The sequence below is a fragment of the Gobio gobio genome (assembly GCF_949357685.1).
Source record: "Gobio gobio genome assembly, chromosome: 8".
NCBI lineage: Eukaryota > Metazoa > Chordata > Actinopteri > Cypriniformes > Gobionidae > Gobio > Gobio gobio.
Window position 1 is genome coordinate 26,469,527 of NC_137114.1, and position 21,555 is coordinate 26,491,081.

A 21,555-nucleotide genomic window follows, 5' to 3' on the forward strand; every position below is an offset into this window, starting at 1 on the left:
AAATAATGAGTGAATATGAAAAGGTAATGCGGTTGCACTTTATTTTACAGTATGTGTGCTTATCTAAGAAAATGATTGGTAATATACAGGGGTTAATGTTAGCTTTAGGGGTAGGTTCAGGGTTAGTACCTAGTTATTACCCAGTTATTGTGATTAATGTAATAGGCTAAGTATTATGTCCATGGGGAACAGGACTGTAAAATAATGTGCTACAAGTAATGTCATGTTTAATTTGGTTCAAGGGACCAAGAATAGTTATGAAAACTATTTATAAACATAGAAAAAGATATTTATGATCCAATAATATGAATTATTTAATATTTAATATGAATAGGCCTAATAGTCTATATAATAAAGCGTTTTCATCATTTATTGATGTTGAGGTAATTCAAATCTATTCCTAGAAATGGGCTACACCTAAATTCACAGAGAAACATGGATTTTTATGAAACTAAGGACACCAACAAATATCTTTTTAAAAATGTAAGATAACCCAGCTCTGATTAACTTTCATTTATAATTTCTTACCTTTGATTGTTGTTATCGATATGTAGAACAATATCCATATCAAACATAAATCCAATGTAAAAACGCTCACAACAGCAGACTGAACCGATCTCATTGTGGCGTTGTGCCAGTCGTACATGCCCACATTAGTCCAATTACATTTATCCAAACATTGAACTAGGAAGAAAAAAAAACCGATATCTGTCAAGACAGCTTCCTTGAAATACGCGTTGTCACTGTGTTAATAGTAAGAAGAAAAAAATAGAGCGCGTTATTGTTTGTTTGAATGAACGAGCAACCACGAGTCTCACGGGCAATTCAAAGCTTCTCTCACCATAGAGTGAGTACGGCAATACAGGTGGAAACCTGTCACATTTTACAACCAGTGCAAAAGTTTGAGAGAGAGAGAGAGAGAGAGAGAGAGAGAGAGAGAGAGAGAGAGAGAGAGAGAGAGAGAGAGAGAGAGAGAGAGAGAGAGAGAGAGAGAGAGAGAGAGAGACTCTGCTGCGCGTCAGCCTCATCTTGTGTGGTTGCTATGAAACCTGTGGTTGGTTGCATGAACTGAATTCTATCTATCTATCTATCTATCTATCTATCTATCTATCTATCTATCTATCTATCTATCTATCTATCTATCTATCTATCTATCTATCTATCTATCTATCTATCTATCTATCTATCTATCTATCTATCTATCTATCTATCTATCTATCTATCTATCTATCTATCTATCTATCTATCTATCTATCCTGTGCTCCAAATTATTAAGCAAGTGACATATTAGTAATATTTCAGTAGCTACAATAAACATTCAGATTTTAGTTTTTCAAAGAAAGTGTTTGTTTTATTTCTCATATTTTTAGATCTGCTATCATTCAGTTTTAAGTAGTTTGCCAGGTCTTCTGAGGTAAATGGAAAATCTACCTAAAGAGGTTTTTTTTCCCACATTATTACAGTTTTTCTCAGTGGCAGATCAGAAATGAAATTCTCAAAACTTGTTCAACCTCCACATAATCAAGTCACTTGTGCACACCATAAAAGCAGTTACTCATTCTTTTGAACAAGTTGCAAATGCTTTAGTACATTCATGCAATTGATTATGTACAATTATAATGCTTCCTACATTATCAATTGCTATCATGTTGCTTAAAAGGCATTAAACGGTTCTCTGTTGAATAGTCTTACCCCTCAGAACCTCATTAGTTCATCGCCTAAGCCATTCATTGCAAAATGTTTGAGCTAGTTATCATGACATGTCAAGTATAGTTTCTATATATTTCTATTACGTTTTTGTGCCCTGAATTGATGAATTGTGCAGGTGAATCTTGAATTTCACTAATGAAGGGGAATGTAAAGCATTAGATCAGTGATCAACCAGTTCTCTAAAATAGCTCAGAGATGCATGTCATGAATGTTCAATTGGAAAGCATTTATAGACAGAGCACAACACAGTGTTACAATTTCTGATAATGGAAGAACATCAAGGAAACAAACAGGACCAACAGCTGGGGAAGGAGAGGAGTAAGGAAGATTGTATGCTGGAAAGAGTAGGGAGGCAAAACAGAGGAAGAGGTAAAAGAGGCAAATCATGTAGTCATATTTCTGATGAAATAAGGACAACTATCGTGGACCATGTCCTGAATCATGACCTTATAATGGCTGGGGCGGGTCTAAAGGTGCGAACATTGGTTGAACAACCTTTTCCTCAATCATTCACGCATTTCAGACAGAACAGGTATGCATTTCATATATATATATATACATACATACACACACACACACACACACACACACACACACACACACACACACACACACACACACACACACACACACACACACACACACACACACACACACACACACACACACACACACACACACACACACACACACACACACACACACACACACACACACACACACACACACACACACACACACACACACACACACACACACACACACACACACCACATTATGACCACTGACAGGTGAAGTGAATAACACTGATTATCTCTTCATCACGGCACCTGTTAGTGGGTGGGATATATTAGGCAGCAAGTGAACATTTTGTCCTCAAAGTTGATGTTAGAAGCAGGAAAAATGGGCAAGCGTAAGGATTTGAACGATTTTGACAAGGGCCAAATGATGGCTAGACGACAAGGTCAGAGCATCTCCAAAGGTGAGATATTGTATGATGCCCCAGACCGAGGGAGATTGACCTTCATCTTGAACTTCTTCCATTTTCTAATAATTGCGCAAACAGTTGTTACCTTCTCACCAAGCTGCTTGCCTATTGTCCTGTAGCCGATCCCAACCTTGTGCAGGTCTACAATTTTGTCCCTGATGTCCTTACACAGTTCTCTGGTCTTGGCCATTGTGGAGAGGTTGGAGTCTGTTTGATTGTGTGTGTGGACAAGTGTCTTTTATACAGGTAACGAGCTCAAACAGGTGCAGTAAATACAGGTAATGAGTGGAGAACAGGAGGGCTTCTTAAAGAATAACTAACAGGTCTGTGAGAGCCGGATTTCTTACTGGTTGGTAGGTGATCAAATACTTATGTCATGCAATAAAATGCAAATTAATTATTTAAAAATCATACAATGTGATTTTCTGGATTTTTAGATTCCGTCACTCACAGTTGAAGAGTACTTATGATAAAAATTACAGACCTCTACATGCTTTGTAAGTAAGAAAACCTGCAAAATCGGCAGTGTATCAAATACTTGTTCTCCCTGCTGTATATATAGTCTTGTGTTTTTCATTTATTTATATATGGCAATGACATTTTACAGTAATTTGTTGACAGACCAACAAGTAAAGGAATAACTGTGAATCCTGTCCAGTCTCTTGTGATCAATATCCCATATACAGTAATGTGTCTATGTGTACAGAAAAAGTTAACAAAAAGTGAAAAGACTATCTTATTTGTGAACAATGACACAAGGACTTGCCATTTTGATGGCACTGCTCATTGACATAAATATTTGCTTTTGAGAGATGAACTAAGGATTTTAAGCAAGTTACACACTTTTGTAGGTATTAGCCAATGTGTGGTGCTGTTTGTATGAATTGTTTCGAGAAATTAACTTGATTTTAAGGATGATTTGAGAAATGCACCAAAGCACCTGAGAAAAACCTCACAATTCTCACACATTATGGGGAGGAAGAAAGATCTTTCTGAAGATGAAAAGCATGAAATGGTGCTGTGTCTTGCAAAGGCAGAAAAACAACTATATTTTGTGAAAACTGAAGATTATCAAATTATCAAAAGATTTGTGAGTGATTTAGAGAACAGAAAACCCTGGTCAGATAAAGGATTATTAAGGGAAGTTTCTGTCGAACAAATCAATTTTATTAAAGGGGCAACTATAAAAAGCCACTATTGATCAGCAAATAGGTAAAAGCTGCTGGAGTCTCAAGAACGTCTCAGGTTACGACTGAAAAGGGGAACGAGATGTGGCATCTGGAGATGATGCTATGGGGAACGCCCTCAGCGTGACTGGTATCTGAACACGTGTACCAAACACACCAATCTATTGGGCTACGGTAGTCTATATCATCATGAACTGAGCGCCCATGAGTATACGACATCAACTCTTTTGTCTGAAGGAGACATGCAGGCAAACCCTATGCATGGCAACGAGATGTCGCATCTCATTCCCCTTCTCAGGGAACCAAAATTACAGTCGTAACCTGAGACAGTCCCTTTCGAAGTGGAACTTCGATGTGGCGTCTGGAGGTGATGCACAAATACCCACTCTGCCATGCTAAGGGTTAAGGGAGTGCCTGTGGGCATGAATAATCTGACTCAAGAAATAAATGTAAGAGTCAAGACACGTCGCCCTCGACGCGAAATGTGAGCCACAGACTGCTTTAGTGGAGCTTAAACTTAAGCTAAATTCCACTATAGCAAGAGAAAAAGCTTAAATTCCAAATCGCAAGTGTCGAAAAACCTTCCTCCCTCCCTTGCAGGGCAGGTAAATATACCCAAGTGCCCTATAAGAGCATTGCACAGTATTAGCAAAAGCTTGGCACAGCCTTTCAGGGAGTAGCTATTCAAAGGGAGCCCTAGACTACCTTTGATCAACCACTACATCTCAGGGGGAGAAATTAGCCCTAGTTTTCATCACAAAGGTATGAAAAGCACGAAGGACCTGGAGAAACAGTTTCCTTGCCATTTGAACTCAACCCCTAAGGATTGTAGGGGAGCTTAAACTCTACTTACTCTAGCCATAGGGGAGAGGGCTCAACCCTGTGTCTCAGGAACCCACTCAGAAACCTTAAGCACTAATCGATCGAGTGCTGCTGAAAGAAAACAGGAGGATATTTAGACCAACTTCCATGCTTGCCAGATCCTCTGAGCATAGGTCAACTAGAGTCATGAGCAATACCTACTAAAATTGTAGCATGAAGCACTACCTCAGGACCGAATACACAGTCCCGTTACCCTGCTTTACCCCTAAGGTAACACCAGAGCAACATCATAACAGGAGCGTATCTTAAGGATGCTACAACCATACAAATAGTTGGGTGCCACTCTTCCAAGGGGGAGACAATCCTTACCCCTAGTAAGGGAAGGAGGAACATGGGACCAATGCATCGTATTTTTCAAATGGATCTCAATGTCCAGGCTCTGACCCCAAAGAGGGCGCAGAGGAGCGGGGAAAGGAGCAATTAGCCTCCAAGCTACAACCTCATTATAGCTGCCCATACAGGGGGAAGCCTACACCATACTGTCCTTGGAAGGAGGGTGAATAAGAGCAGAGCATGAACTGTGTGTGTGCCCACAGCACCTAACACTCCAGCTGGACCGTAAGGGAGCCATGAAGGAGTTTGATTCTGCCCCGGGAAAACAGCTCCACCTCGTTCAGAGTTAAGACATTCAACTTATTTTTCTCAGTTAACTAGCCTACTCAAAAACACCGCTACCACACAGAGGAGAAGCCTGCATCTCTCCACCCTTTGAGGGTGTTTCTAACACAGCGTCTATAGGAGTGATGGTAAAAATAACATCTTTCTCTCTTTTCAGAAACCTGGACATGTGAAAAGGGTCTACTGGCTTTTAAAGGGAATGGGAGATGAGACTCTGATTGGTTTATTGCACGTTACGCCCCCAAAACACACCCATGACTCATTAAGAGGACAGGGGAAACCATTTTGGATTCAGACACACACCGTAAGTGCACTTGCGCCGTGCGCTTTAGACCAGTTAAAATAGAGCCCTTTATCTGACCGAGTTGTTCTGTGCTCAAAATTACTAAGAAAACTCAAGATTCAAGATTCAAGAGTTTTATTTGTCACATACACAGTTATATACACAATATACAACTGGCAGTGAAATGTAAACAGGTCCGCTCCATGGACAGTGCAAATAACAGTTACAAGAAATTAAAATAGAAATAGAATAAAATTAGAATAAAAGTATTAACATAAGTAGGATTATAAATAAATCAAGTAAAGATAAAAATAGGAAATAAGATAAAATAAAAATATAAAAAATATAAAAAATATGTGGATATGATAAGTGAGATAAACTGTAGACTTAAAAATAAGTGGTTAACATAAAATATATATATATGTATATATAAAGAAGTATAATGTGCAAGGTTTATTACAGGTTGTTACACAGTAACAATAGGAACGTAAAGTGCAGTGCAATGGCAGTATATGGATGTTAATGTTTAAACTGGATGTTTATGCGTGTGCGGGGTGAAGTGAAGTCACGTGACTGAGTTCAGGAGTCTGATGGCCTGGGGGAAGAAACTCCTCCTGAGTCTTTCAGTCTTTGCCATCAGGCTACGGAAGCGCTTACCAGATGGCAGCAGGGTGAAGTGAGAGTTTGCAGGGTGATTAATGTCTCTGATGATTTTAGTAGCTCTACCTCTGCAGCGTTTGGTGTAGATGTCCTGCAGAGACGGGAGAGCTGAGCCTGAGATGCGCTCGGATAAGCGCACCACTCTTTGCAGGGCTTTGGAATCGTGACTGGTGCTGTTCCCGTACCACGCTGTGATGCACTGAGTCAGGACACTTTCTATCGCCCCTCGATAGAAAGTTTTCAGGATGGCTGGTGAAACCCTGAATTTCCTCAGCTGGCGCAGGTGGTACAGTCTTTGCCTGGCTTTTTTCACCTGTGTCTGGATGTGTGTAGTCCAGGTCAGATCCTCGGAGATGTTCACACCCAGGTATTTGAAGCTGCTCACTCTCTCTACCGGTGTCCCGCTGATCATGAGAGGGGAGTATGACCGATGCTGTCTCTTCCTGAAGTCCACAATCAGTTCTTTGGTCTTGTTAACATTCAGAGAGAGACAGTTGTCCTGGCACCATGATGTCAGTTGCTCCACTTCGTCCAAGTATGCCGTCTCATTGTTGTTGGAGATGAGACCCAGGACAACAGTATCATCAGCAAACTTGATGATAGAGGTGGAGCTGTGTGTGGACAAACAGTCATGGGTGTAGAGAGAGTAGAGCAGGGGACTCAGCACACAGCCCTGTGGAGCTCCAACACTCAGGGTGATGGAGGTGGAGGTGAACTGGCCTACTCTCACCGCCTGGGGTCTGCCAGTGAGGAAATCTTCAATCCAGAGGCAGAGAGAAGAATTCAGGCCTAGATCCAGGAGTTTGTGTGTTAGCTTAATGGGAACTATGGTGTTAAAGGCTGAGCTATAGTCGATAAATAGCAACCTGACATAGTTCCCACTTTTGCTGTCGATGTGAGTGAGGCAGGAGTGAAGGACGTGAGAAATGGCATCTTCAGTCGATCTATTGGGACGATAGGCAAACTGAAGAGGGTCCAAAGTGTCAGGAATGGAGGAGCAAATGTTGTTTTTAATGAGTCTCTCAAAGACCTTCATGACTAAAGATGTGAGAGCCACTGGACGATAGTCATTTAGGCAAGAGGGTTTACTGATCTTAGGTACAGGGATGATGGAGGATCGTTTGAAGGAGGTGGGGACAACAGATGTAGCAAGGGACTCGTTAAATATGGATGTAAAGAGCCCTGCGAGCTGATCAGCACAGGACCGCAGAACACGACCTGAAATACCATCCGGCCCAGCAGCTTTCCTGACATCCACACGTTTGAGTGCCCTCCGAACCTCGTCCTCCGTGACAGAGATCACGTGACCGTTGCTGCTCTGAGGGACTCTCTCTGACGCGTCACTCGCCGGAGTCGCGCTGCCGCGATTACCATCAAAGCGAGCGTAGAAAGAGTTTAACTCGTTCACCAGCAACGGATCAGCTCTCACCTCTGCAGAGGATTTAGTTCCAAAAGCACAGATGGTCCTCAGTCCCTGCCACATCCGCCGGGAGTCGTTGAGTTGGAAATGAGATTCCACTCGGTCTTTATAGCGGAGTTTTGCGGCTTTAACGGCGCGCCGGAGAGCGTAACATGAAGCTTTGTACTCCCTCATATCCCCCGTTAGGAGACCGGCATTGTAAGCGGTGGTGCGCGAGTTTACTGCAGTGCGAATTGAACTGTCCACCCACGGTTTCTGATTAGGGAAGGACGTTATAGTTAATGTTTGTGTGGCTTGCTCTGTCAGTGTGTTAATAAAGCAGAGCGCCACTTCTGTGAACTCGCTGACGTCTTCAGAACTCGCGCGGAACATGTCCCAGTCGACGTCATCAAGAGCTGCCTGTAGCGTGATCTCTGAATGGGATGACCAGCGTTTGACTTCCCTCCTCACCGGGGGCTCTTGAACGAGCCTTTGTTTGTATTCCGGTGTGAGGAAAATGGCGGCATGGTCCGATTTGCCAAAAGCTGGCTGTGAACGAGCTTTGTAGGCGTTCTTAAACGGAGAGTAGCAATGATCCAGTGTGTTTGCTCCTCGTGTGGGACAGGAGACATGCTGGTGAAAGTTTGGCAATACTTTCTTTAGGTTTGCTTTGTTAAAATCACCCGCGACGATGAAAGCAGCGTCGGGGTGTTTGTTTATGAAGCCGCTGGTCACATCATGGAGGGCAGATAAAGCCAGCCCCGTGTCTGCTTGTGGTGGAATATAAACGGCAGTGCAGATGACCGAGGAAAACTCCCTCGGCAGGTAGAAAGGCCGGCACATGAGAGATAAATGTTCCAAGTGAGGCGAGCAGGATCGCGAAAGAATGGAGATGTTCCTAGGATCGCACCATTTCTTGTTTATCATGAAACACACTCCACCGCCTTTAGATTTCCCGGCCTCGGCTGTTCTGTCCATCCGAAAAACAGAGAAGTTCTCGGACGGCGTCACGGCTGTATCCGGGACCGCTGGCGTGAGCCAAACTACTTGATAGTTTGATAATCTCTACTATATCTCTACATGTGAACTGACTTGCTTAATGTGGAAAAAACTTTTTAAATAGGTTTTCCATTTACCTAAGACCTGGCAAACTACTTCAACATGTCTGAGATTGATACCAGATCTAAAAACAAATAAAACAAACACTTTCTTTGATAAACTAAAATGTGAATGTTTGTGTCCTACTGATATCTATCTATCTATCTATCTATCTATCTATCTATCTATCTATCTATCTATCTATCTATCTATCTATCTATCTATCTATCTATCTATCTATCTATCTATCTATCTATCTATCTATCTATCTCTCTATCTCTCTATCTCTCTATCTCTCTATCTCTCTATCTATCTCTCTCTCTCTCTCTCTCTCTCTCTCTCTCTCTCTCTCTCTCTCTCTCTGTCCGTCCGTCCATCCCCCCTTCTCTCTCGCTCTCTCTATCTAGTCCTTCATTCTCTCTATCTGTCCATCCGTTTGTCCATCCATCTCTCTCTCTCTCTCTCTCTCTCTCTCTCTCTCTCTCTCTCTCTCTCTCTCTCTCTCTCTCTCTCTCTCTCTCTCTCTCTCTCTCTCACACTATCTACTGTATCTATCTATCTAATCCATTGTTCTCTCTTTCTGTCCATCCATCTCTCTCTCTCTCTCTCTCTCTACTGTATCTATCCATCTTAGTTCATCATTCTCTCCATCTGTCCATCCATCCATCTCTCTCGCCATCTACTGTATCTATCTTAGTCCATCGATCTCTCTGTCCATCTGTATGTCCATCCATCCCCTTCTCTCTCTCCATCTACTGTATCTATCTAGTCCTTCATTTTCTCTATCTGTCCATCCGTTTGTCCTTCCATCCCCTTCTCTCTCTCTACATCTACTTTATCTATCTATCTAGTCCATCGTTCTCTCTATCTGTCCATCCGTTTTTCCATCCATCCATCCATCCATCCATCCATCCATCCATCCATCCATCCATCTCTCTCACTATCTACTGTATCTATCTATCTAGTCCATCATTCTCTCTATCTGTCCATACATCTCTCATCTACTCTATCTATATATCTATCAATCAATCAATCTATCTATCTAGTCCTTCATTCTCTCTATCTGTCCATCTGTTTGTCCATCCATCCATCTCTTTCGCTCACTATCTATCTATCTAGTCCATCGTTCTATCTGTCCATCTGTCCATCTATCTATCTATCTATCTATCTATCTATCTATCTATCTATCTATCTATCTATCTATCTATCTATCTATCTATCTATCTATCTATCTATCTATCTATCTATCTATCTATCTATCTATCTATCTAGTCCTTCATTCTCTCTATCTGTCCATCCGTTTGTCCATCCATCTCTCTCTCACTATCTACTGTATCTATCTATCTAATCCATCGTTCTCTCTATCTGTCCATCAATCTCTCTCTCTCTCTACTGTATCTATCTATCTATCTATCTATCTATCTATCTATCTATCTATCTATCTATCTATCTATCTATCTATCTATCTATCTATCTATCTATCTATCTATCTATCTATCTATCTATCTATCTATCTATCTATCTATCTATCTATCTATCTATCTATCTATCTAGTCCTTCATTCTATCTATCTGTCCATCCGTTTGTCCATCCATCCATCTCTCTCTCTCTCTCTCTCTCTCTCTCTCTCTCTCTCACTATCTACTGTATCTATCTATCTAGTCCATCGTTCTATCTGTCCATTCATCTCTCTCTCTACTGTATCTATCTATCCATCTTAGTTCATCGTTCTCTCCATTTGTCCATCCATCTCTCTCTCCATCAACTGTATCTATCTTAGTCCATCTTTCTCTCTGTCCATCTGTTTGTCCATCCATCCCCTTATCTCTCTCCATCTACTGTATCTATCTATCTATCTATCTAGTCCATCATTCTCTCTATCTGTCCATCCATCCCCTTCTCTCTCTCTCCATCTACTGTATCTATCTAGTCCTTCATTCTCTATCTGTCCATCTGTTTGTCCATCCATCTCTATCGCTCACCATCTATCTATCTATCTATCTATCTATCTATCTATCTATCTATCTATCTATCTATCTATCTATCTATCTATCTATCTATCTATCTATCTATCTATCTATCTATCTATCTATCTATCTATCTATCTATCTATCTATCTATCTATCTATCTATCTATCTAGTCCATTGTTCTCTCTATCTGTCCATCCATCTCTCTCTCTCTATCTACTGTATCTATCTATCCATCTTAGTTCATCGTTCTCTCCATCTGTCCGTCCATCATCCATCTCTCTCTCCATCTACTGTATCTATCTATCTTAGTCCATCTGTTTTTCTATCTGCCCATCCGTTTGTTTGTCTGTCTGTCTATCTATTTATCTATCTATCGTGTCCATCGTTCTCTCTATCTGTCCATCCATCCATCTCTCTCTCTCTCTCTCTCTCTCTCTCTCTCTCTCTCTCTCTCTCTCTCTCTCTCTCTCTCTCTCATCAGACACATAACTTTCCTTGAAGCAAATGGAAAGATCAATTTCACATTGCAATAGTGGTGCAAATCCATCCATTTGGTGTGGATTAAAATTCAGTAGGTCCTTTTTGAGGAGTGTGCAGAGCCCAGATAAATTGCTGAGCAGACGAGCCGGGACAGGATATTTATCTTGTTATGTTTTATTCATCATAAACAAAATGTACAAAAAAAAAAAAACGGAATTATTCATTTTAATTAAGACCCTCCTGAGTTTAGTTTCAATTTACATTTAGAAGTGACACTGATTAGAACACTGTGTTGTTGTATATCAGTGTAAAAAAACAAACATTTTCTCCCAAAGCTTTTTGCTGGAGTAAAAATTGTAATCAGCATTTCATTAAATAAGATTTGAAAGTTTCTTAAATCCAAATGAGCATAACTGCAAGTTGATTTTAGGCTGAACCACCTGTCAGACCAAGCAAATGTTCGGGAAAAACTGTCACCCTTGACCTTTAAATGTAATGTTTTATCTCTGTGAATAGCTTAGATATTAATTACCATGGAAACATTCTCTGAGATCCACATCCTATTAACTTCAAAACAGCCAAGAACAACATTATGAACTTCTAGATAATAGTCTTTCTCAGTAATTCATAATATGTCTTTTTTTCTTTTTCTATGGGCCTAAAATAAACTCACGACAACAGCTTCAATGCAGTCTCATTAGTTAAGAGAGGCAGTTGATTCTGCATTTAATACTGAAATCAGGACACTGCGCACATTAATTTAAGGCAACAGGATTTGAAGTTTATCATACAGTTCAATATTATAATTCACACATAATTCAAATCGTTTAGAAAACAAAGGTGTTTAAAAATAAACCTACAAATAACCTTGAACAGGTTTTGGATGATAGTGAAATATATAAATATTTCAGACATTTGAGACATGCAACTCCCAATTAAAGACATTCATACAGACCAGAAGGCATCCTTCCATTCATGTTTGTGCAAAATTCACAAAATTGAAAACATATAACAATGAAGGATGACATACGCACTCTTACTACTACTCTCTCGCACACGCACGCACGCACGTGCACACACACACACACACACACACACACACACACACACACACACACACACACACACACACACACACACACACACACACACACACACACACACACACACACACACACACACACACACACACGCACGCACACACACACGAACACTATAATTCTTCTTTAGTGCTTTTCTGTAGGCCTTCTATGTGTTTGTCGTTCTTCAACCACTTGTTAAACACCGCAATAGGGTCTATGTTCCAGTGTTTGTGGAAGGAAATGGGGGTCTGGTGGGCCAAAAGCTCCCTAGCGTAATCTTCTGGACGAGCCTGAGACAGAATACAAAAGAAAACACATGCGCAGATATGATTAGTGTTACAGAGTTAAAATAATACTGTTACTAACTTCCTGTTATTTGGTACATTAAAAGAATGTTTCAGAAAGAACATCTCCCATAAAGTGACATTTTCCTTTAAAAAAAACATGATGTGATGTTTGATTGAACCCAAATGGCTTATATAAATCTATTGGAAGCAGTGGTGGCAATAACCAAATATTTTTCCGTCATTGACTGAAGTGTTTTTTTTTTTTTTTTTGCAATGAAGGTCGGCTATCATTTTGACAGATTGGTGGCTAGTCTCATCTTTGATCTCAGTGCATGATGTATTTGTCCAGCCTGTGGCTTTAGCAAAGACTTTATACATTGAAAGACGATGCACTCATTAATACGCTTTTTTAAACGCTATTTGAGCATAAGAAACCACATTTATTTATTTTACGCAGGAATGATAGAATACTTCCTAGCCATATCGGCCTAGCCTGGGAAAACCCAGACAACTTCCGGCAAATTTAGATTTGCACTGCAAGTAGTCTGGCAAAGAGCATTCAAACCCATTTCTAAGCCCCAGAAATCGAGGCACCAATCAGAAACGTTGAGGCGGGCTTTACACGATGACGACAGCGCAGCGACAGTGAAGCAGATTCTGTACACTGACTACAAAGATGGATGCAGCAGTGGAACATCACTATCAGCTATCGCGGCTGTTTTAAGCGATTTAAACTTTTCCATTCCGTTAAAACCAGAGCAAAGAACAACACAAGAAGCCTTCATATCTAAAAAAGATGTTATCGCTGTCTTACCGACTGGATTCGGCAAAAGTCTGATATACCAGCTTGCTTGTCTTAGCGAGAGCCCTCTGGTAGTGTTAATGTTTCACAAAATATAGTTTTAAGTCCTTTTCAGGCGAGAATGTAGTTGTTTTTAAAGCCAAAATCTGTGGTTTATTTATAAAGAGAGCGCCTTTTTGAAAATTTGATCTGCCGTTTTTGGAGTTGTGAGCTCCAGTGGACCAGCGGCGCTCAATTGCTCAACCCCACCGAGAGGCGCCTTTCCTCGGCCAGTTCTTCTGCCGCTGGCTCTGATGTGAATATATGATTCGTCTTGTGTAGATCTAACGGCTGATCTTTGCTCTCATTAATCTATAATTTGTTCCCTGACAGATCGTTTTGTCTGAGGGCAAAGTGAAGTTTCATAACTTTATATTTGTAAGCTATTAAACTTTACCGTTGTAGTCTCCTAGCGCTGACTTTCTTGGACTGAATTGCTTTATGTATTGTATAGCTTCTTATACCTTTTACTTATACTTTTAAAATGGATATTGATCACGCATTAAACTAACATTTAACAAAAAGAGACTGGGTTTTGCTTTATGTCATATCTCATTGTATTACAGTGATAATCATTGCCTATATTATGCACACATATTACATGTTTTTATTTTTTAATGTAAACGAAAAGAGGCCGGGTTTTTTAAATATTTCGTTTTGTTATATACATGCATTGAAGATAATATGCATTGCCTTCACTACATTTGTGTGGCTATAATATGTTTATTAACTATTACCGTCATCGGGAGTTCATTCTCCGGAGTCAAACTTGGTAAGTCACGGACGCAAGTTAGAAGTTCGCGAACAAAAAATGTCATAAAACACCACTGCCTCATTTCATAAAAAAAAAAAAAAAACTTAAACATATTAGCCACACACATGTGGTTCAGGCAACGCGTAGTTAGGCCTACATTCATTATCTTATATATTTATAATAAAACGAAGTATAAAACACCCTGCCTTTTTCGTTTACATTTTAAAAATAATTAAACATTAATATGTGGTTTAGGTAAGGTGACCAGATTTCTGAAATGGAAACCGGGGACATTTCCTATTTGAGAACACAAGTACAGACAAGTACGCATAATGAGAAACGGCCAGAGTCTCAGATGTTTCTCCGTCGCTCTGCATACGTCATCTCCCTCATCGCTCTGATTGGTTTTAGGTCTATCCAATTGCGCTGAGAGGCATTTGAGCGACGCCCGTTGGTGACGCCCCTTTGGAAATGATTTGTCTATGAAGCTTTGCCAGACCATAACTCAGTTACTACTGAGAATGGTCTGGTTTTAACCAGACTAATATCGGCCTAGAAAATCACAACTTTTCATTTTCCGTCGGTCTTAGTACACAATGTAACTACAAAAGAGTCAAGTTTTAAATAGGAAAAATATCGAAAGTCTCAGGTCATTTTTGAGCGAGATGCTAACGGTCTAATCAGATTCAATGATGTATGCTAAGCTATGCTAAAAGTGAATGGATTCGAAAACGGTAGAATTCAACTGTTTAACTCTAGGGGGAAAATTTGCCTATTTTCAAAAATAGTGGCGTGTTCCTTTAAAATATGTACATTAAAATGAAGGCTAATAATAGATTATGATGGAATTTGTACCAACCCTGTCAGACAATGAGAAATACTTTTTTCTAGCCCGAAATTGTCGCGCACAAAAATAAATAAAAAAACCCTTATGTTGTGTCAATCACGTTTACACACTGCCTCCTAAACTTTAGTCCATCATAAAATAAAAAAATCAGATCAGGTTGAATTCCCAGCATTTTTCACATCCGTAGCAAGCATTTTGAGAGGTGTTTTGACAATTAAATTTTTAGGATGACAAATACGAAAAGCATACGAAAATTTCATGTCGGTGCTAAATAAAAGTTTAGTTACATATTAGCAATGCTAGTTGAGACCTTTGGTGACAACCATTCCGCTAGCATAAATTACTTAGAAAGAAAAACATTTAATTTACAGAGCATATCAGGACTGCTTGCAGGACAGTGAGGAAAATGAGTTTAGAAATGGCAGAAAAGGCAATATTACTAGCAATTATTTCTTTTCTGGAAATAACTCCGAAATAACTCTGTGGCTGAACAACTTTCTTTCCATCTGCAAAAAAAGAATGTGCTTTTAATTAACGGTACCTGTATTATCTGATGTAAAAGTTGTACAAAATTATTGTTCACACAGTTGAGGTTTAAACCCTATCTGAGACATCTAGTGCATTGAAAAATGAAGACCAACAGGAAAACAATTTGGGACACTTGCTGTGCTGCCAAGTGCCTACCCTTTTTGTGCTTTTTGATTACTAGACAAAACATTGCAGGACAACACTGTGTGCTGACAATAGGACAGGACACTTCATCACGTTCCGAAGGAGTCTGTGTATGTGTTGTATGTGCCTTGACCTAGTTATACTTGGGACAGTGGTGGACGAAGTACACAAATCAAGTACTTGAGTAAAAGTACAGATCCTCTATTAAAATACTAAATATTAAGTTTTAAGTATTCGTTTTCAATTTTACTCAAGTAAAAGCACAAAAGTACTTGATTTTTTGTATACTTAAGGTAAAAAGTAATGCTCGATGAATGTTTATATATACTTTTATATACATTTTATATTACATGTTTTATATAATCCTCCTGTTCAAAATATCTGGGGGAGGGGGTTGCTGGGTCAGACATCATTATGAATTGTCAGTAGCCACTAGCCAGCACTAGTAAGTATGAAAGATTAGTGAATGCAGATACATATGTATTTATCGGCAAGTAAGAACATTTATGTTTTATTTTATTACCAAAACTCGTCATACACTATGAAAACATTAGCCCTCATCCGTCTCTCGCACTCTGTAACAAAGCAGTCCCTAGTGGGACAAAATGACTTGAAGCCCTAAAATTATACCTTTTTTTTTTTGTCCAGAAAGCTTATATCATTTAATTTTTAATTTTTTTAATTTTTTTGTTGAGATGATTTATCTTTAAATTATTAGATTTTATAATTTAAGCACATTCTTTCAACTTTTTATAACATTTCATGCATAACCCTGTTAATTCAGCTCAGAGTATCTCACATTGGGTGTCTCTGCCGACCTCTTGTGGGAAAAAAAAATACAACATGATAGGCCTATTTCATGACTCTTGCCACTAGATGGGCTTATATATTGAGCAAATGAGCTGTTCCGCTGGGTCCTAAAGTTAGTTCTTGAGTTGATCACTTCAGAATGCATTTAGATACACATGTACACATTATATTTTTTTGGTAAAGTTTAGTTTTCATTTTGAGCATTTTTCTATGTATACTGAAGCATTCCTCACATTCCATTCATTCCTAAGGGGGTCAAATTGACCCGCAAGGGACTGACTTGTTACTTTTTTCATTTCAACCACATAAACTCCTCAGATCCAGTACATTTTTTGTGTATTCATGGTTCAAGTGCAACAAAAGTCCTTAGGTCTTGGACCACTGCGATGAACACTCAAATTTAATTTTTTTAAATTTCAGGTCAAAATGACCCGAAGGACTGATGAGAGTTAAATATATTAAAATATAAATAGGTTACTGATAGAGTCCTTAATGTGTGCAAACAAATGGGGGGAAAACCCCATATATTTATAAATTAGGAAAAACAAAATGCATGTTGACAAATAATATAAAAACAGAGGGCTAAATGCATAACATTTTAAGAAGAACTCTTTGCAAACATACTAGTTTTTATATTAATTGGACTGCTATAGCAGCGGGGAAATAGCCTAGATGCCAGCCGAACTTAGCCCCCCCCCCACAACATTTGAGCTCGGCCAGTTTGGTCTGGACTTGATCCATAGAGGAGTAATTATGCCCGAACAGAAACTGTTCAGACCAATGAAATTGTCAGGACGGGCTTTAGACGATGATGGACAGATGATCAACAGTAACGTAATCATCCACATCATCAAAGGCGCTTGGGTTGAATTTGTTCTAATCCTAAACGGAGAACTTGTTCGTATATGCATTCACCTTTACTATTTCTCTCAGAAATGATGATCGTGTTGGTAAGTACTCTGCGTATCCTTAAATTATTTTTTTACAACACCAGCAAAGATCGTTTACACTCATCTTTTTCTCTAACGTTACTTATTCCAGCGTGTGGTCAGACAGGGTTGCCAAGTTTTTACAACAAAACCCTTCCCATTGCTACTCAAAACTAGCCAAAAACAAGCCCAATAGCTTTCCGGGGGGGTTCTCCAGAAAAAAATGTAATTTGGGGGGTAAAATATGTAAATAAAAATTCGCATTCCTGGGTCTGTATATCACATAATTGGGGTCGCTTCAACCCGCGGACTTGGCAACACAGTGCAGTTGAGTTCTGTTGACATTTGACAACTAACGTTATGCGTCGCTCCGTTGCTCTGATTGGTTGTAGGTCTATCCAATTGAGGTCTTTCCTGGTTCGGTTGAAACACGCCCCATAATCACAGCCCAACGGAGCAGAATCAGACTCATATTCTGACTAGAATTGAGTATGACGACGTCAGGCTATCAGGGAATATATATGGGCATCAATTTGTGTTATTTTAATGTTACCCCATTGAGAGGGTGATGTGGTCCGCATTCAAGCATTACAATGGACTTAAACAGATTTTGTTTCACAAAGAACTGAGAGTCGTGACCTACAGTATGATTTTCATTTGGAATAATCAATCCTAAAATTAATTGCGATTTGTAACATACTTTTCACGCCATCAGTCGCACGCGCACTAGAGCTTCGATGATCTTCTGTTTGAATCAGACTAGCGAATTAAGTGAATTGTTATTTGGAGACACGCTCTGATCAGATAATTTGAATCAGTGAGTTGTTGACTCGAGAACAGCTACAATCGGATCAGTCCAATTTGTGAATAAATCGCTTGGTGCGATTTGCGAACTGATTTAACAAATCAGACACTGCTGTCGCGCCTTGGAGTACGTGGCAATTTCTTCAGTTCAAAATAATGAGTTTTTAGGAAATGTAGTGGAGTAAAAAGTATGAATTATGCTTTAGAATACAGTGAAGTAAAAGTAAAAGTGTATCAAAATAAAGATACTCAAGTAAAGTACAGATAATAGAAAAATGTACTCAAGTACAGTAACGATCATAAAAATACCACCATTCAAATATAACGATCAGTCCACCACTGACTTTTGATGACAAAAATATTTAAAAAAAATATCCAGAGAAGTTGGGAAGATCTGGAAATAAATAAATAAATACTAGTACTAATATTTATTCTAGCAATAATACTTTTGATAGCTAGGCAACACTGTGGGAGTAGGAAAAACATAATTCTGGAGACAAAAATGCTGAAAAAAATCTGAAAAAAAATAAAATAAAAATAATATAGTATAGGGTAACAATGTGTATGTGTACCTGGTGGAACAGGGGACTGTGTGTGACAGGAACTCGTAGAGCATTGAGACACATGCCCAAAACCATGTCATCTGGAGCATCGTTACTGTAGCACTTACAGCCGCTGGCCAACAGCTGGACCACAGCCTCTCGACTGAACACCATCCTATTCAATACACAACACAACAACACTTCGTCAGTGCACGACATTTAAAAAACATTTATAGACTGAATGCATCTTTATCGGGCGCTGTGGCATGGTATATTGATTTGCCATTGTAAGGTTTGTGAATACCAGGTGTTTGCATGTGCACTAACCACACAGTCACTTACGGTAAGCTCATTTCTGACGGAACTGTTTCCAAAATAGGCTAGAAAATTGCACAGCATGTGGCCATTTATCTGCGGGGGCTAAATTAGAGAGCTCTCATGATTGTGAATTGTAAAATGCCTGTGATAATTGTTTGTATTTACATCCAATTATGAATACACATAAAACTTTGTTGCGCATCTTGTTTTTTGGTGTTTTGTGCATTTTAATGAAGTGTTATTCATTTAAAAAAAATATGTATAATTAAATCATTCTGTGGGCCCTTTGGAAGTTTACTGAGGCAAAGCTCTTAGTCATTTTTCTGTATTTTGTTTATGTCAGTTGTCTTGGACTTTAAAGGGGTCATATGATGCGTTTTCACGTTTTCCTTTTTCTTTAGTATGTTTGTGCATGTATAAGATCTACAAAGCTCAAAGAGATTTATTCTAAGAGAAGGCAGATCCAGACCTAGCTAAAATGCGTCACCGACCTACGTCACTGAGTGGAAATATTTGCATAATGCCGTCCCAAATGCATACGCGAGAAAGAAGGCGCAGCTTCAGTTGTCGTAGTGTTGTTGCCGCCATGTCGTGAGATGCTGTGTTTCTTTGCGAAGGCAAAAGCAGCACTTTATTTGGCCTTCCGAAAGTGGATGCAATTAGGAATCAGTGGGTAAGATTTATTTACAACACTGTTCCAGAACAGTACAGCCCAAATGTTCATGTGTGTGCAGTGTGTTTTACTGAGGACAGCTTCCTGATGTGAACCTGGGAGAGTACAAGACAAAAAAAAAAAAAAGAGTACTAAAAAAAATCTGAGACTGTAAGTATGTTTTATTATTGTTAAAGTATTATTTGCTATTGACTGTTCAAATGTTTTTGACAGTGAGTTTTGTGCAGTGTAGAGTAACACACTGTTTGTCGTTCTTATGATCAAAAGTGCAGAAATGGATTTATGCTCCATTTATGTTTATGTTGGATGAGTGTTCGGTTTCACACTGGCAGCTCAAGCAGAGCTGAAGCAACACGTGCCCATTGTACTTTCAAACTGGCGGCGTTTGTTACGTGCAGCTGCTTTGTACTGTAAATACATAGGAGTATAGGTTCTGATCGATCGGCTTGGTCATCTGGATTTTCAGGCTCAAACTGATATGGACTGATTAACTGTCTTTATAATTGCTTTGGGTGTGAACATTTCTGACACACGCTTGAGGTGTTCGGCCAATCACAATGCACTGGGTCAGCTGGTCAATCAGTACCCTTTTCAGAAGAAGGGGCTTTGTTACGTTTTAGAAAGTCTGGGCAAAGAGTGGCTATAATAATGTTATATGTGAAAAATACTGTATTTTTTGAACATTAAAGCATGTTAACATATTCTATAATACCCAATACACAAAATAATGATTTTTGAAAATAGCATCATATGACCCCTTTGAATATAAGATATTAAAATTGTGGACAATACCATTAAGCCAATAATTATTTAATAAGTAATAATAAATGGCCGATTTAAAAATTCTATTTTGTCTTTTTTCCTTTGTGTTTTTCGCATACAGACTTGTCAAAACGATTGCAGCTCACACAGATCCACGAAAAAGACTAAAAAAGCTGCATTATGCATGCCAGGTCAGTAGTTGACGATGTCACTACATGCCTATAGAATGAACACGCAACATGCATGCACATGACATCACCGGTTTCACAAATTAGCATTTCTGTGGTATACATGGAGATGGAAACCAGTTTTCAAAAAGTAGGCATTTTCCCCAAAATATCATTGTCGTGTAAATGAACAACCAAAACGCATAAGTTTTATGCTTTTAGTTGAAAACGGTGTCATGTAAACGGCCCCTAAATTTAAAAAATATCTGATATCAATCAATTAAAACATCTCTAATAACGGCTGAATATAGAATAACAATTTTTTTCCTACAAATGTGTTCAATAAAACTCACCATGTTGCTAATTGGCTTCACATCTGGTTAGGAGGACACCATGTTAAGTATTGAAATAATGTCAAAAGGGTCGTTTTCATTGTGAAGCAGACACTCACCCCCCACCACCAGTGATGTAACTGTATCCTCCCTGACCCAGTCCGTACCCATAGCGCTCTCCCAGACACACGGGCATTCTGGAGTCATAGCAGCTCAGCAAGTCCTGCAGTCTGGGCAAGCTGTGAGAACCAAACACATTATGCCACCCACTAACGTGTAAATTAATTCCTCGTAAACACATGCAATTTCCCAGACAACAACCATAAGTCGCCTGGATGAACAGACAGCCTTACCTTATAAGAGTATCATCATCTACAACCAACAGCCAATCGGTGTTGGGCACGTGACTGCTCAAAAATCTCCTTAAGATGGCGAATGTTTTCCCACAGTGACCTGTAA

The 21,555-nt window shown here is 39.3% G+C and overlaps 1 protein-coding gene across 1 annotated transcript in view; it reads right to left on the bottom strand.

Annotated features, from left to right (window-relative positions):
- Positions 1 to 11,455: 11,455 nt before the first annotated feature.
- Positions 11,456 to 21,555, bottom strand: part of b3glcta (beta 3-glucosyltransferase a) — a 127,142-nt gene continuing 117,042 nt past the window's right edge. The window contains exons 12-15 of the mRNA XM_079823194.1: positions 21,450 to 21,549; positions 21,216 to 21,335; positions 18,875 to 19,019; positions 11,456 to 12,648 (exon numbers count right to left, since the gene is read on the bottom strand). Coding sequence (XP_079679320.1) covers positions 12,490 to 12,648; positions 18,875 to 19,019; positions 21,216 to 21,335; positions 21,450 to 21,549 — 524 coding nt within the window. The 3' untranslated portion in view covers positions 11,456 to 12,489. The remainder of the gene's footprint in view (positions 12,649 to 18,874; positions 19,020 to 21,215; positions 21,336 to 21,449; positions 21,550 to 21,555) is intronic.